At 47.9% G+C, this 14,880-nt stretch overlaps 1 protein-coding gene across 18 annotated transcripts in view; it reads left to right on the forward strand.

The window, feature by feature from the left end:
• Nucleotides 1-14,880, forward strand: part of LOC140195654 (plectin-like) — a 435,007-nt gene that overhangs the window by 382,377 nt on the left and 37,750 nt on the right. For all 18 annotated transcript variants that reach the window (XM_072254355.1, XM_072254356.1, XM_072254359.1 and 15 more), the window contains one exon: nucleotides 10,572-13,952. In XM_072254355.1, the coding sequence (XP_072110456.1) occupies nucleotides 10,572-13,952 (3,381 nt within the window). The remainder of the gene's footprint in view (nucleotides 1-10,571; nucleotides 13,953-14,880) is intronic.

Consider the following 14,880-nt stretch of genomic DNA (forward strand, 5'->3'; position numbering starts at 1 on the left):
GGAAGTGTCTGGGAATGGTGGTGTGCGCAAGCTGTGGGGGTCTCATTGGTAAGTATGTGAAACAGAAACCCTACAGCACAACACAGGCCCTTCGGCCCACAAAGCTGTGCCGAACATGTCCTTATCGAAGAAATTGCCTGGGGTTACCCGTAGCCCTCTATTTTTCTGAGCTCCATATACCTGTCCAGGAGTCTCTAAAAAGACACTATCGTATCCACCTCCACCACTGTCGCCAACAGCCCATTCCACACACTCACCACTCTCTGCGTAAAAAAACTTACCCCTGACATCTCCTCTGTACCTACTTCCAAGCACTTTAACTGTGCCCTCTCATGCTAGCCTTTTCAGCCCTGGGAAAAAGCCTCTGACTATCCACACGATCTATGCCTCTCATCATCTTATACACCTCTATCAGGTCACCTCTCATTCTCCATTGCTGCAAGGAGAAAAGGCCGAGTTCACTCAACCTGTTTTCATAAGGCGTGCTCCCCAATCCAGGCAACATCCTTGTAAATCTTCTCTGCACCCTTTCTATGGTTTCCACATCCTTCCTGTAGTGAGGCGACCAGAAATGAGCACAGTTCTCCAAGTGGAGTCTGACCAGGGTCCTATAAAGCTGCAACATTACCTCTCGGCTTCTAATCTCAAATCCACGATTGATAAAGGCCAATGCTTGTAGTTTTTCTTAACTACAGAGTCAACCTGCGTAGCAGCTTTGAGTGTCCTATGGACAGGGACCCCAAGATCCCTCTGATCCTCCACACTGCCAAGAGTCTTACCATTAATACTATATTCTAGCATCATATTTGACCTAACAAAATGAACCACCTCACGCTTATCTGGGTTGAAGTCTATCTGCCACTTCTCAGCCCATTTTTGAATCCTATCAGTGACCCGCTATAACCTCTGATAGCTTTCCACACCTCCAACCTTTGTGTCATCAGCATATTTACTAACCCATCCCTCCACTTCTTCATCCAGGTCATTTATAAACATCACAAAGAGTAAGCGTCCCAGAACAGATCCCTGAGGCACACCACTGGTGACTGACCCCTCCATGCACAATATGACTCGTCTACAACCACTCTTTCCCTTGTGCTGGCAAGCCAGTTCTGGATCCACAAAGCAATTTCCCGATTGATCCCATGCCTCCGTACTTTCTCAATAAGTCTTGTATGAGGTACCTTGTCAAATGCCTTGCTGAAATCCATATGCACTACATCTACTGCTGCACCTTCATCCACAAAAAATTTAATCAGACTTCTAAGGCATGACCTGCCTTTCACAAAGCCATGCTGACCATACCTAATCATATTATGCCTCTCCAAATGCTAGAACCATAGAACATTACAGCTCAGAAAACAGGCCATTCGGCCCTTCTAGTCTGTGCTGAAACATTATTCCGCTAGTCCCATTGACCTGCATCCAGTCCATAACCCTCCAGACATCTCCCATCCATGTACCAATCCAATTTATTATTAAAACTTTAAGAGTGAGCCCACATTTACCATGTCAGATGGCAGCTCATTCCACACTCCCACCACTCTCTGAGTGAAGAAGTTCCCCCTAATGTTCCTCCTAAACCTTTCCCCTTTCACCTAAAGCCATGTCCTCTTGTATTTATCTCTCCTAATCTAAGTGGAAAGAGCCTATTCACATTTACTCTATCTATGCCCCTCATAATTTTGTAAACCTCTATCAAATCTCCCCTCATTTTTCCATGTTCCAAGGAATAAAGTCCTGTAACTCAACTCCTGAAGACCTGGCAATATCCTAGTAAATCTTCTCTGCACTCTTTCAACCTTACTGATATCCTTCCTATAGTTAGGTGACCAGAACTGTACACAATACTCCAAACTTGGCCTCACCAATGTCTTATACAACCTCCCCATAACTTCCCAATTCCTATACTCAATACTTTGATTTATGAATGCCAGGATACCAAAAGCCTTCTTTACAACCCTGTCTACCTGTGCCGCCACTTTCAGGGAAATATGTATCTGAACTCCCAGATCTCTTTGCTCCTTCGCACTCCTCAGTGCCCTACCATTCACTGTGTATGTCCTACCTTGATTTGTCCTTCCAAAATGCAACACACTTGTCTGCATTAAATTCCATCTGCCATTTTCTGGCCGATTTTTCCAGTTGGTTCAGATCCCTCTGCAAGCTTTGCAAGCTGTCCTCGCTATCCACAATGCCTCCAATCTTAGTGTCATCAGCAAACTTGCTGATCCAATTTACCACATTATTATCTAGATCATTGATATAGACAACAAACAACAATGGTCCCAGCACAGATCCTTGAGGCACACCACTAGTCACAGGCCTCCAGTCTGAGAAGCAATTATCCACTACCACTCTCTGTCTCCTCCCACATAGCCAATTTCGAATCCAGTTTACAACCTCTCCATGGATTCCTAGTGTCTGAACCTTCTGAACGAACCTCCCATGTGGGACCTTGTCAAAGACCTTACTAAAGTCCATGTAGCCAACATTCACAGCCTTTCCTTCATCTATTTTCTCGGTAACCTCCTCGAAAAACTCTACAAGATTCGTTAAACAGGATCTACCATGCACAAAGCCATGCTGACTATCCTTAATCAGCCCTTGGCTATCCAAATACTTGTATATCTGATCTCTCAGAACACCTTCCAACTACTACTACTGATGTCAGGCCCAACGCTGGCTCCCTCGGCCTGAGTCGACGTAGTAGTAGTAGATGTCAGGCTCACCAGCCTGTAATTACTTGGTTTACTTTTGGAGCCTTTTTTTAAACAACGGAACAACATGAGCCACCCTCCAATCCTCCGGCACCATACCCGTGGCTAAGGACATTTTAAATATTTCTGCCAAGGCCCTTGCAATTCCTACACTAGTCTCTCTCAAGGTCCGAGGAAATATCAAGTCAGGCCCGGGGGATTTATCTACCTTTATTCGCTGTAAAGCAGCAAGCACCTCCTCCTCTTTAATCTCTGTATGTTCCATGACACTGCTGCTTGTTTCCCTTCCTTCCCTATACGCTATGCCAGTTTCCTGAGTAAATACTGATGCAAAAAATTTGTTTAAGATCTCCCCCATCTCGTGAGGCTCCACACATAGATGACTATTTTGATCTTCTAGGGGACCAACTTTTTCCCCTACTATCCTTTTACTCTTAATATACTTGCAGAAACCCTTCGGGTTTACCTTCACATTGTCTGCCAAAGCAACCTCATGTCTTTTTGCCTTCCTGATTTCCTTCTTTAGTATTTTCTTACATTTTCTATACTTTTCAAGTACCTTATTTGTTCCTTGTAGCCTATACCTGCTATACTCCTCTCTCTTTTTCTTAACCAGATTGTCAATATGCCTTGAAAACCAAGGTTCCCTATGCCTGTTAACTTTGCCTTTAATCCTGGCAGGAACATGCAAACTCTGCACTCTCAAAATTTGGCCTTTGAATGCCTTCCACGTACTGAACACATCCTACCAGAAAACAACAGAAATCCTTCCTCTCAGAATCTTCTCCATCAACCTACCAACCACTGAAATAAGACTCACTGGTCTATAATTTCCTGGGCTATCTCTACTACCTTTCTTGAATAATGGAACAACATCCGCAACCCTCCAATCCTCCGGAACCTCTCCTGTCCCCATTGATGATGCAAAGATCATTGGCAGAGGCTCAGCACTCTCCACCCTCTCCTCCCACAGTAGCCTGGGGTACTTTTCATCCGGTCCTGGTGAGTTGTCTGACTTGATGCTTTTCAAAAGCTCCAGCACATCCTCTTTCTTAATATCTACATGCTCAAGCTTTTCAGTCCACTGTAAGTCATCCCTACAATCGCCAAGATCCTTTTCTGTAGTGAATACTGAAGCAAAGTATTCATTAAGTACCTCTGCTATCTCCTCTGGTTCCATACACACTTTTCCACTGTCACTCTTGATTGGTCCTATTCCCTCACATCTTATCCTCTTGCTCTGAACATGCTTGTAGAATGCCTTGGAGTTTTCCTTAATCCTGTCCACCAAGGCCTTCTCATGGCCCCCTCTTGCTCTCCTAATTTCTTTCTTGAGCTCCTTCCTGCTAGCCTTATACGGTAATCTTCTTGCTCTCGATCATTTCCTAGTTTTTTGAACCTTTTATAAGCTCTTCTTCTTGACTAGATTTACAACAGCCTTTGTACACCACGGTTCCTGTACCTTACCATCTGTTCCCTGTCTTATTGGGATGTACCTATGCAGAACTGCTCACAAATATCCCCTGAACATTTGCCACATTTCTTCCGTACATTTCCCAGAGAATATCTGTTCACAATTTACGCTTCCAACATCCTGCCTGATAGCCTCGTATTTCCCCTTACTCCAATTAAACACTTTCCTAACTTGTCTATTCCTATCCCTCTCCACTGCTACAGTAAGGGACATAAAGTTGTGATCACTATCTCCAAAATGCTCTCCCACTGAGAGACCTGGCACCTGCCCAGGTTCACTTCCCAATACCAGATCAAGTACAGTCTCTCCTCTTGTAGGCTTGTCTACACGTTGTGTCAAGAAACCTTCTTGAACACACCTAACAAACTCCACCCCATCGAAACCCTTCACTCTAGTGACGTGCCAGTGGATATTTGGGAAATTAAAACCTCCCACCACAACGACCCTGTTATTATTACACTTTGCAGAATCTGCCTCCCTATCTGCTCCTTGATGTCCCTGTTACTATTGGGTGGTCTATAAAAAACACCCAGTAGAGTTATTGACCCCCTTCCTGTTCCTAACTTCCACCCACAGACAGTTCCTAGACAATCCCTCCATGCCTTTCTCCTTTTCTACGACCGTGACACTATCTCTGATCAACAGTGCCATGCCCCCACCTCTTTTGCCTCCCTTCCTGTCCTTTCTGAAACATCTAAAGCCTAGCACTCAAAGTAACCATTCCTGCCCCTGAGCCATCCAAGTCTCTGTCATGGCCACAACATCATAGATCCAAGTGCTGATCCACGCTCTAAGCTCATCCGCTTTGTTCATAATATTCCTTGCATTAATATAGACACATCTCAAACCATCGGTCTAAGCGCGTCCTTTCTCTATCACCTGCCTATCCTCCCTCTCGCACTGTCTCCAAGCTTTCTCTATTTGTGAGCCAACCCCATCTTCCTCCGTCTCTTCAGTTTGGTTCCCACCCCCCCCAGCAATTTGAGTTTAAACTCTCCCCAGTAGTCTTTGCAAACCTCCCCGCCAGGATATTGGTTCCCCTGGGATTCAAGTGCAACCTGTCCTTTTTGTACAGGTCACATTGCCCCAAAAGAGGTCCCAATGATCCAGAAATCTGAATCTCTGCCCCCTGCTCCAATCCCTCAGCCACGCATTTATCCTCCACCTCACTCTATTCCTTTACTCATTGTCACGTGGCACAGGCAGTGTGGAAGAATGCTGATGGACTGCGTGAAGTGCTGGTGTGAGTGTGTAGGGTGTAAAGGGAGGTGATTAATTAAGTGGATTGTATAGTGACTGAGGGGTAGTGAGTGTGTATGTGGGTCTGTAGTGTGTTTAAGAGGGTGCGAGGGGAACTGAGTGTAAGTGGGTGTGGGGAAACGGAGTGTGTAAGAGATTGTGAGGAGAGGTGAGTGTGGAAGTGTGTAGAGTGGTAAGAGAGGGGATGGATTTGAGGAGAGAGTGGTCAGTGTCCCCATGGGTATGGTGCACGGTGCATGATCCACACTGACTGGTATTGGTGATTTTAAGCTGCTTTTTCTTTGCTGGAAGACGCACTCTTATTTTTGCTCTGCTTCTCACCTTTCCAATGCAGCAGCTGCCTGCCCAAATGTGTGTGTTGGGGCAGTCACGGAGGTAAATGCAGTTTGTCACACCGGCCATTACCATCTTAACTGCATGCTCCATCTTGCCTGACCATCAATTTGTCTGTCTGTCTCTCTCTCTCTCTCTCTGCCGTGGCTTGGCCATGTACCACAGGGTTGCTCCTGTCCCAGGCTCTGCTGGTCCACGTTCTGGGTTGTAAACCCACTCTGGCTCAGGCAAACAGTATTCCATTTCCTGCAGCTGGACAATGCTGTCATCTGGCCTGTTCTGGATCTTGGATCTGGATAGTTCCTTAATTGTGATTGTTCTGGGATCCTGGAGGTTCTGGAGACCAGGATCTGGGTCAGGCTCTTTGATTGTGTGAATGTTAATCATCTGAATATCCATCACCCTCCCTTATTGTGTTCAGTGCTGTATCACTGTTGTATCTCTTCTCCACCTTATTGTGGTTCTACACCCAATGTCTCATGATGTTCTGCAGCTGTTTCGTCCCACGGCATTGTAGCAGCCATATCTCCAAGAGACCAACACCCTCCCGTCCCTCCCTCCCACAACCCAGTATTTCCTCCTCTGTCACACTGGAATTCCAGTGATCCCTCCCTTCTCCCAGTAGGGTGCTACCTTCTCATCTTCCTTTAGTGGGATTATAGCAATATTCCCCATGGAAATGACAGGACCGTCAGAAGTATTGAAAAGAACAAAGGCACAGGTAGATTGGGTGGTGAAGGGGGCATTCAGGATATTTGTCTTCATTAGAAGGGCACAGAATAAAAAAGCAGGGAGGACTTGGTACAACTCTATGAAACATTGGTTAGACCAAATGTCATCCACTGTGAGCTAACCAATTAGGTACAAAATTAATTGTGTGGAAGGAGATGGTTGTTGTGGAAAGTTGGTTTTTTACTGGTGTGCCACAGGAGTCAGTGCTGGGCCCCTGTTTCTACATTAACGTTTTGGATGAGAATTTAGGTGCTATGGTGAAAGGGTTTACTGATGACACCAGCACTGGTGGTGTGGTGACAGTGAAGTTTTCCGAGGTCACAGCAGGGAAAGTTGCAAAGTGGCGAGGTGAATGACAGGTGGAATTTAGTTGAGGCAATTGTGAAGTGATACATTAAAACCATGATAGCCTAGCAGTTAGGAGCACAGACACTGTTACAGTTCAGAGTTTGCAGTTCAATTCTGGCACCATTTTGTAAGGACTCTGTGTGGAATGCGTGGGATTTCCCTGGATGCTCTGGTTCCCTCCCGTACCCCAAAGATGTATTGGATAAATTAATTGGTCATTGTAAATTGTCTTTTGTTAGGTTATGGTTAATTGGGGTTGTCAGCAGTTGCTGGGTGGTGTGGCTCAAAGAGCCAGAAGGGAATACTTCATGCTGTATCAGTAAATAAAATAAATAAAAAAGAAAGATAGGTCTTGTACAGTGAGTAGCAGTGTTCTGGGGGCGAGGGTGGGGGAGAGTTATAGAACTAGAGGATCTGGAGGTACAGGTACATAGCTTCTGAAAGTGGCAACACAGAGACTGGTGGTCAAGAAGCTGCTTAACATACTTGCTCTCAACAGTCAGGACACTGAGTATAAAAGTTAGGATGTTGGTGAGACCACACTTGAAGTAGTGAGCACAGATCTGCTCACTCACTGATAGGAAGAATCACATTAAATTGGAAAAGATGCAAAAATGGGTATGATATACAAGACCCAGTTATTAAGTTTGGGGACGATTGTAAAAGAGGATGTGTGATGCTGAGGCTTTATAAGGCTCTGGTGAGGCCTCACCTTGAGTATTGTGAACAGTTTTGGGCCCCTCATCTTAGAAGAGATGTGCTGGCATTGGATAAGGTCCAGAAGAGGTTCACAAAGGTGATTCCAGAAATGAAAGGATTATCATACGAGGAACGTTTGATGGCTCTGGATCTGTACTCGCTGGAATTCAGAAGGATGAGGGGGATCTCATTGAAACCTTTTGAATGTTGAAAGGCCTAGACAGAGTAGATGTGGAAAGGATGTTTCCCATGGTGGGAGAGTTTAGGACAAGAGGCACAGCCTCAGGATAGAGGGGTGCCCTTTCAAAACAGAGATGTGGAGAAATTTCTCCAGCCAAAGGGTGGTGAATTTGTGGAATTTGTTGCCACATGCAGCTGTGGAGGCCAGGTCATTGGGTGTATTTAAGGCAGAGATTGATAGGTTCTTGATTGGACATGGCATCAACGGTTACGGGGAGAAGGCCGGGAACTGGGGTTGAGGAGGAGAAAAAAAAGGCTCAGCCATGATTGAATGGTGGAGCAGACTCGATGGGTCAGATGGCCTAATTCCACTCCTCTGTCATGTGGTCTTAGGTGGGCAGTGTTATAGACAGTAAAGGCTATCAAGAATTATAGAGGGCTCAGCTGAGTAGGCTGAAGATTGACAAATGGAATTACAAGGTATCTGGATCAGTTGAGTGATTGACAAATGATGTTTAATGTGGACAAGTGCGAAGTGTTCCCTCTTTGGAAGTCAAACATCGGTAGGAATTGTCAGCCCTGAGGAGGGTTGTAGGACAGAGGGACCTAGGATCACATGTGCATAGGTCATTGAAAGCAGTGTCATAGGTAGACAGGGTGGTGAAGAAAGTATTGGTACAGTGGTTTTGATCAGTCAGGGCACTGAGTACAGGATATATTATGTTACACTTGTACAAGAGATTGGAAACTGCACTTGGAGCATAGTGTACAGTTTTGGTCATTCTGTTCCAGGAATGACATCATTAAATCGGAAAGATTGTATATAAAATTTATAAGGATGTTGCCAGGTCTAGAGGCCCTGAGTTTGAGAGGGAGGTTGGATAGGCAAGGACTTTATTCCCTGGAATGTAGGATATTTGGTGGTGCCCTTATAGAGGTGTATCAAATCATTAGAGGAATCAACAGGGTGAACGCATATAGTCTGTTTCCCAGGGAAGGGAAGCTAAAAACTAGAGGGCAGAGGTTTCAGGTGAGGGATTTAAAAGGGACTTGAAGGGCAAACTCCTCAGATAGAGGGTGGTCCATGTATGAATTGAGTTGTCAGAGGAGGTGGTTGAGGCAGGTACAATAACAATGTTTAGAATACATTTAGACAAGTACCTGGATAGGAGGGGTTTAGAGGGACATGGGCCAAACACAGGCAAATGGAACAAACTTGGTAGGCAGTATGGTTGGTATGGATCAGTTGGTTCGAAAGACCTGTTTCTTTGCTGCATGACTGTTGTTCACAAGAATGATACTTGGATTGTAGAGCTCGAGTTACACAAAGAGATTGCTGTCCCTGGAGTGAACATGGATGAGGGGTGACCTTATTGGGGGCGGGGGGACATAAAATTAACAACTGCCAATGTGAGAAGGAAGCTGTACTGTGACAGGGTGCAGAGGAGATTCAGCAGGATGTTACCTGGACTGCAGGAAGCAGTTATGAGGCTGAGCTGGTTCCCATTGGAACGGAGGGACTGAGGGATGACCTTGTAGAGATTTGTAAAATACTGAATGGCAGAGATAGAGTAGATATTGTTCCTGGGCAGAGAGCCGGAAACTGAAGGACTCAGCTTTAATGCAAGAGGGGTGAAATTTAAGAGACCTTAGGGATCAGTTTTTTTTCACAGACAGAGTGGTGTCACTGGTGGTGCAGTCAGGTAAAAATACCATGTTTAAAAGGCATTTGGACCAATACGGAGAGAAAAGTCATAGAGGGATAAGTCCAAAGCAATAAAATGGGATTAGACTACCTAGGCATCATGGTGGGCAAGAACGACGTGGACTAAACGGTCTATTTCTGTGCTGTGTCATTATCTAGTCTCATCTCCTTTGAAATCCAGTGCCTGTTCCCTCCCCCTCTCTCCTTTCCAGCATAACCCTGCCTTTCACATTGACAATCCAGCAGTCCTTCCTTAACAGGATCTGAGATCCCTCTTTCATCCCAGTGACAGTTCAACTCTCCTTATCCCTTCCCAGTAAGAGAGGGACACTCCCTCCCCCTCACAGTGACAGAGAGACACTCCCTCCCCTCTCCCAGTGACAGGGACACTCCCTCCCCCTCCCAGTGAGAGATCCCTCTCCCCTTCCGCTGGCTTCATCTTCCTCCCCCCACTGAGTAGGCAGAGATCTTTTTCTCTTCTTGCTGTATTTGCAGAGATCCCTCTTCTCCCTCCCACCGGTTTGCAGAGATCCTTCTCTCCCCTCCCATTGCTGCAGAGATCCATCTTCATTCCCGCTGACTTTGCAGAGATCCCTCTCCACTCCCATTGGGTTTGCAAAGATTCCTCTCCACCCCCACCACCCCCACTGGATTTGCAGAGATCCCTGCCCTTGGGGCTGGCTGCACTTCTGTCCTCCTCATTGCCCCGTGAGGGTATGTGCCATATATCCAGCAGAATTGGATCTAGCCCATGGGTGTGTTTATAAGGCCCATAAGACGTAAGAGCAGGATTATGCCATTTGGCCCATTGTGTCTGCTGTGCCTTTCCATCATGGCTGATTTATTATTCCCCTGAACCCCATTCTCCTGCTTCTCCCCGTAACCTTTGGTATCCCTACTAGTCAAGAACATATCAACCTGCGTTTTAAATCTCAGAATGGCGGTGCAGGCTCGAGGGGCTGAATGGTATACTTCTGAACCTATTGTCTATTATCTATTGTCTATTGTCTATAAATATACCAGATGTAGACCATGTGGCAATGGATTTCAGTGCCAGGGTTTGTTATCTCACCAAACCTTTTCCACTGCCCGCTAACCCTTCTCATGTTCCCATCTTTAGAAAGCTGCAGAGAAGTTGAAGGAGGAGGAACGCAGACGGCTGGAGGAGGTCGAGGCTCAGTTGGAGAGCCAGAAGCAGCTGGCTGCAGCACATGCCAAGGCCAAAGCCGAGGCCGAGAAGGCAGCCAAAGAACTGCAGCAGAGGATCGAGGAGGAGGTCACGCGAAGGGAGGCGGTGGCGGTGGATGCCGAACAGCAAAAGCAGAATGTGCAGCAAGAGTTCCAGCAACTCAAGAGCTCCTCCGAGATGGAGATCAAGAAAAAGACCAAGATGGTGGAGGAGGTGCTCCTGAGCCGCACCAAGATTGAGGAGGAGATTCGGATCATCCATCTCCAGCTGGAGACGGCACAGAAGCAGAAAGTAGCTGCGGAATCCGAGCTCCAGCAGCTGAAGACCCGTGCTGATGAGGCGGACAGGCAGAAGAAGCTAGCGCACGATGAGGCAGAAAGGCTTCGGCGGCAAGTCAAGGACGAAGCACAGAAGAAGAAGCAGGCCGAGGAGGAACTGAAGCTGAAGATCCAGGCAGAGCAGGATGCAGCTCGGGAGAAACAAAAGGCTTTGGAGGACTTGCAGCATTTCAAGAACCTGGCCGAGGAAGTAGAGAGGAAGATGAAGCAGGCAGAGCTGGAGAAACAAAAGCAGCTGCAGGTCGCCCAGGAAGTGGCCCAGAAAAGTGCTGCTGCAGAACTCCAGAGCAAACGCATGTCATTTGAACAGAAAACCATGCAGCTGGAGATCTCTCTCAAGCAGGAGCACCTGACTATTACCCAGTTACAGGAGGAGGCAGCCAGGTTAAAGAAACAACAGGAAGAAGCAGAGAATTCCAAGAAGGAGGCAGAAAAGGAGCTGGAGAAATGGCGGCAGAAGGCCAACGAGGCTCTTCGACTGAGGCTCCAGGCAGAGGAAGTAGCTCACAAGAAGACACTGGCTCAGGAGGAGGCTGAGAAACAGAAAGGGGAGGCAGATCGGGAGGCAAGGCGCAGAGCAAAGATGGAGGAGTCAGCCTTGCGACAGAAGGAGATGGCAGAGCAAGAGCTGGAAAAACAGCGGAATCTGGCGGACGAGACAGCTGAGCAGAAGCTAGCGGCTGAGCAGGAGCTGATCCGGTTACGGGCAGAGACAGAGAGTGGTGAACAGCAGAGATTGCTCCTGGAGGAGGAGCTATACCGGCTGAAGAACGAGGTGAACGAAGTTCTCCGTCAGAGGAAGCTTCTAGAGGAAGAGCTGGCCAGGGTCAAGACGGAGATGGAGGCTCTGCTGCTGCTTAAGGCAAAGACTGAGGAGGAGACAAGGTCCAACTCAGAGAAGACCAAACAGATTCTGGAGAAGGAGGCTGAGAAAATGAAGCAACTGGCAGATGAAGCAGCCAGATTGCGGGCAGATGCAGATGAGGCCAAACGCCAGAGGCAGTTGGCTGAGGATGAAGCAGCCCACCAGAGGAGTGAGGCTGACCGCATCCTGAAGGAGAAGCTGGCAGCTATTAATGAAGGCACCCGTCTGAAGACAGAGGCAGAGATGGCTCTAAAAGAGAAGGAGGCTGAGAATGAGCGCTTGCGGCGATTGGCTGAAGACGAGGCCTTCCAACGGAAGCTTCTGGAAGAACAAGCCACACAGCACAAGCAAGATATTGAGGAAAGAATCTTACAACTGAGGAAGAACTCTGACCTTGAGCTGGAGCGCCAGAAGCTTATTGTGGAAGAGACATTGAAACACAGAAGAATTATTGAGGAGGAGATTCGGATCCTCAAACTGAACTTTGAGAAAGCCTCTGAGGGCAAATCCGATCTGGAGATCGAGCTGTCTAAACTGAAGAAGGTTGCTGAGGAGACACAACACAGCAAGCAGGAGGCTGAGAAAGAGGCCGAGAGGCAGCGAGAAATGGCCATGCAGGAGGCAAAGAAGAGGCAGGAGGCCGAAAGAAAAGTGAAAGAGATCCTTGCTGCAGAGGAGGAAGCTGCACGGCAGCGTCAGGCAGCCTTGAACGAAGTGGAGCGTCTGAAGAGGAAGTCAGAGGAAGCCTGGAAGCAGAAGGAGCTGTCGGAGCGGGAGGCAGAGAAGCAGATTAGCTTGGCCCAGGAGGCTGCACAGAAGCGGATCGTGGCCGAGGAGAAAGCTCACCTGGCGATGGTGCAGCAGAAGGAGGAGGAGCTGTTGCAGAGCAGGATTCAGGAGCAAACGGTGGTGAGCAACTTGAAGGAGCAGGCAGAGCGAGCAAAGCAGCTGGCTGAGGAGGCCGAGCAGGCCCGTCTGAAGGCAGAGCAAGAAGCTGCCTTCTGCCGCCAACAGGCCGAGGAGGCCGAACGTCTGAAGCTGCAAGCGGAGAGGGAGGCTGGAGAGAAGGCCAGAGCCCAGCAGGATGCTGAGAAGTTGAGGAAGGAAGCGGAGATGGAAGCAGTTAAGAGGATGCAGGCTGAGCAGGCAGCACTGAGGCAGAAGCAAGCTGCCGACATGGACATGGAGAAGCACAAGAAGTTTGCGGAGCAGACCCTGAGGCAGAAGGCAAACATTGAGCAGGAGCTGGCTAAGGTCAAGTTTCAGCTGGACGAGACCGACCACCAGAAGGAAGTGCTGGATGAGGAGCTGCAGCGTCTCAAGTCAGAGGTGACAGAGGCCCTGAAGCAGAAGAACCAAGCAGAGGGGGAGCTCTTCAAGGTCAAAATCCAGATGGAGGAACTGATGAAACTGAAGAGCAGGATTGAGGAGGAGAACAAGATGCTGGTGCTAAAAGACAAAGACAATACGCAGAAGCACCTTGCTGAGGAAGCTGAGAAGATGAAGCAGCTGGCAGAGGAAGCAGCCAGGCTAAGCGTGGAGGCTCAGGAGACTGCCCGTCAGAGGAAACTGGCTGAAGAAGACCTGGCCCAGCAGCGTGCTCTTGCAGAGAAGATGCTGAAAGAGAAGATGCAGGCCATTCAGGAGGCAAGCAGGCTGAGAGCCGAGGCTGAAGTGCTGCAAAAGCAGAGAGACCAGGCTCAGGAGGAAGCCAAGAAACTCTCTGAAGCCAAGCAGGAGATGCAGCAACGTCGAGATGAGGAGGCAGAGGAGTTCCAGAAGGCGTTGCTCACTGAGCGCAGGCGGCAAGAGGAGATCAGCGAAGAAGCACAACAGCTGAAGGCTTTGGTCTCAGAACTGACGGAGGCCCAAGCAAAAGCAGAGCGGGAAGCCCAGAAGTTCAAAGATGAGGCAATGCAGATCAGCTTGAAGCTTCGTGAAACTGAGCAGAGCAGCAAAGAAAAGAACAGCATTCTAGAGCAACTGGAAGTACAGTGGAAGCAGAGCAAGACGGAGGCCAGTGAACTGCAAGCAGCCATCGCTGAGCTGGAGAGTGAGAAGGAGAAATTGAGGAAAGAAGCAGAGTTGCTGCAGTTAAAAACCAAAGAGGTAACATTACTGAGTTCTTACCTGCTCTGACCTGCCCTCATTGTACCTAGGTCTGGGATGGAGATAGCAAAGGCCACAGATGCTGGAATCTGGAGCAAAAACATAACTGATGGACCAACACAGTAGGTGAAGCAGCATCTGTGGAGGAAAAGGAAGATCTTGACCTAAAACATCCCTCCACCCCCAGCCCAGCCTCACAGATGCTGCTCGACCTGCAAAGTTCCTCCAACAGATTGTTGCCAGGGTTGGGACAGTTCCATCTGATAAGAGTTTGGAGAGGCTGGGTCTGTTCTCCCTGGAGCAGAAGAGGTTAAGAGGAGACATGATTGAGGTGTATATATATCCCTGAAGAATACAGACAGGGTAGATGGCAGGAAATCTTTCCTCATGATATAAACTACAGAGACTTAGGGTAAGGGGGAAGATACTTAGATGGCATTGGTGAAGGAATTTCTTCACCTAGAGAGTGGTGAGTACTTGGAACATGCTCCAGAGAGCAGTTGCATTGAGCTAATGTCTATTTAATCAAACATTATTTAGGAATAAAGGACAGTGGACCACTTGCTGTGAGATGGGATTAGGGAAGGGAGCCCATGGCTCAGTGTTTGGGTGTGAAGGGCCGTGGACCAAGTGCTGTCAGATGGGATGAGGGAAGGGAGCTAACGGTCAGTGTTTAGGCGTAAAGGAAAGTAGATCACTTGCTGTCAGATGGGATGAGGGAAGGGAGCCCGTGGGCAGTGTTTAGGCGTAAAGAACAGTGGACCACTTGCTGTGAGATGGGATTATGAAAGGGTGCCCATGGATCAGAGTGGATGAGTTTGCCCAAATGGTCTGTTTCCATGCTGCACAGTTCTACAACTCTTTGACTATCCATGCTGCCAACCTCTTTCTCAGACTTGTTGTCTAGAACCTGGAAAGAAAGGAATAA

Source organism: Mobula birostris, chromosome 3, assembly GCF_030028105.1.
Source record: "Mobula birostris isolate sMobBir1 chromosome 3, sMobBir1.hap1, whole genome shotgun sequence".
In the NCBI taxonomy this organism is placed as follows: Eukaryota; Metazoa; Chordata; class Chondrichthyes; order Myliobatiformes; family Myliobatidae; genus Mobula; species Mobula birostris.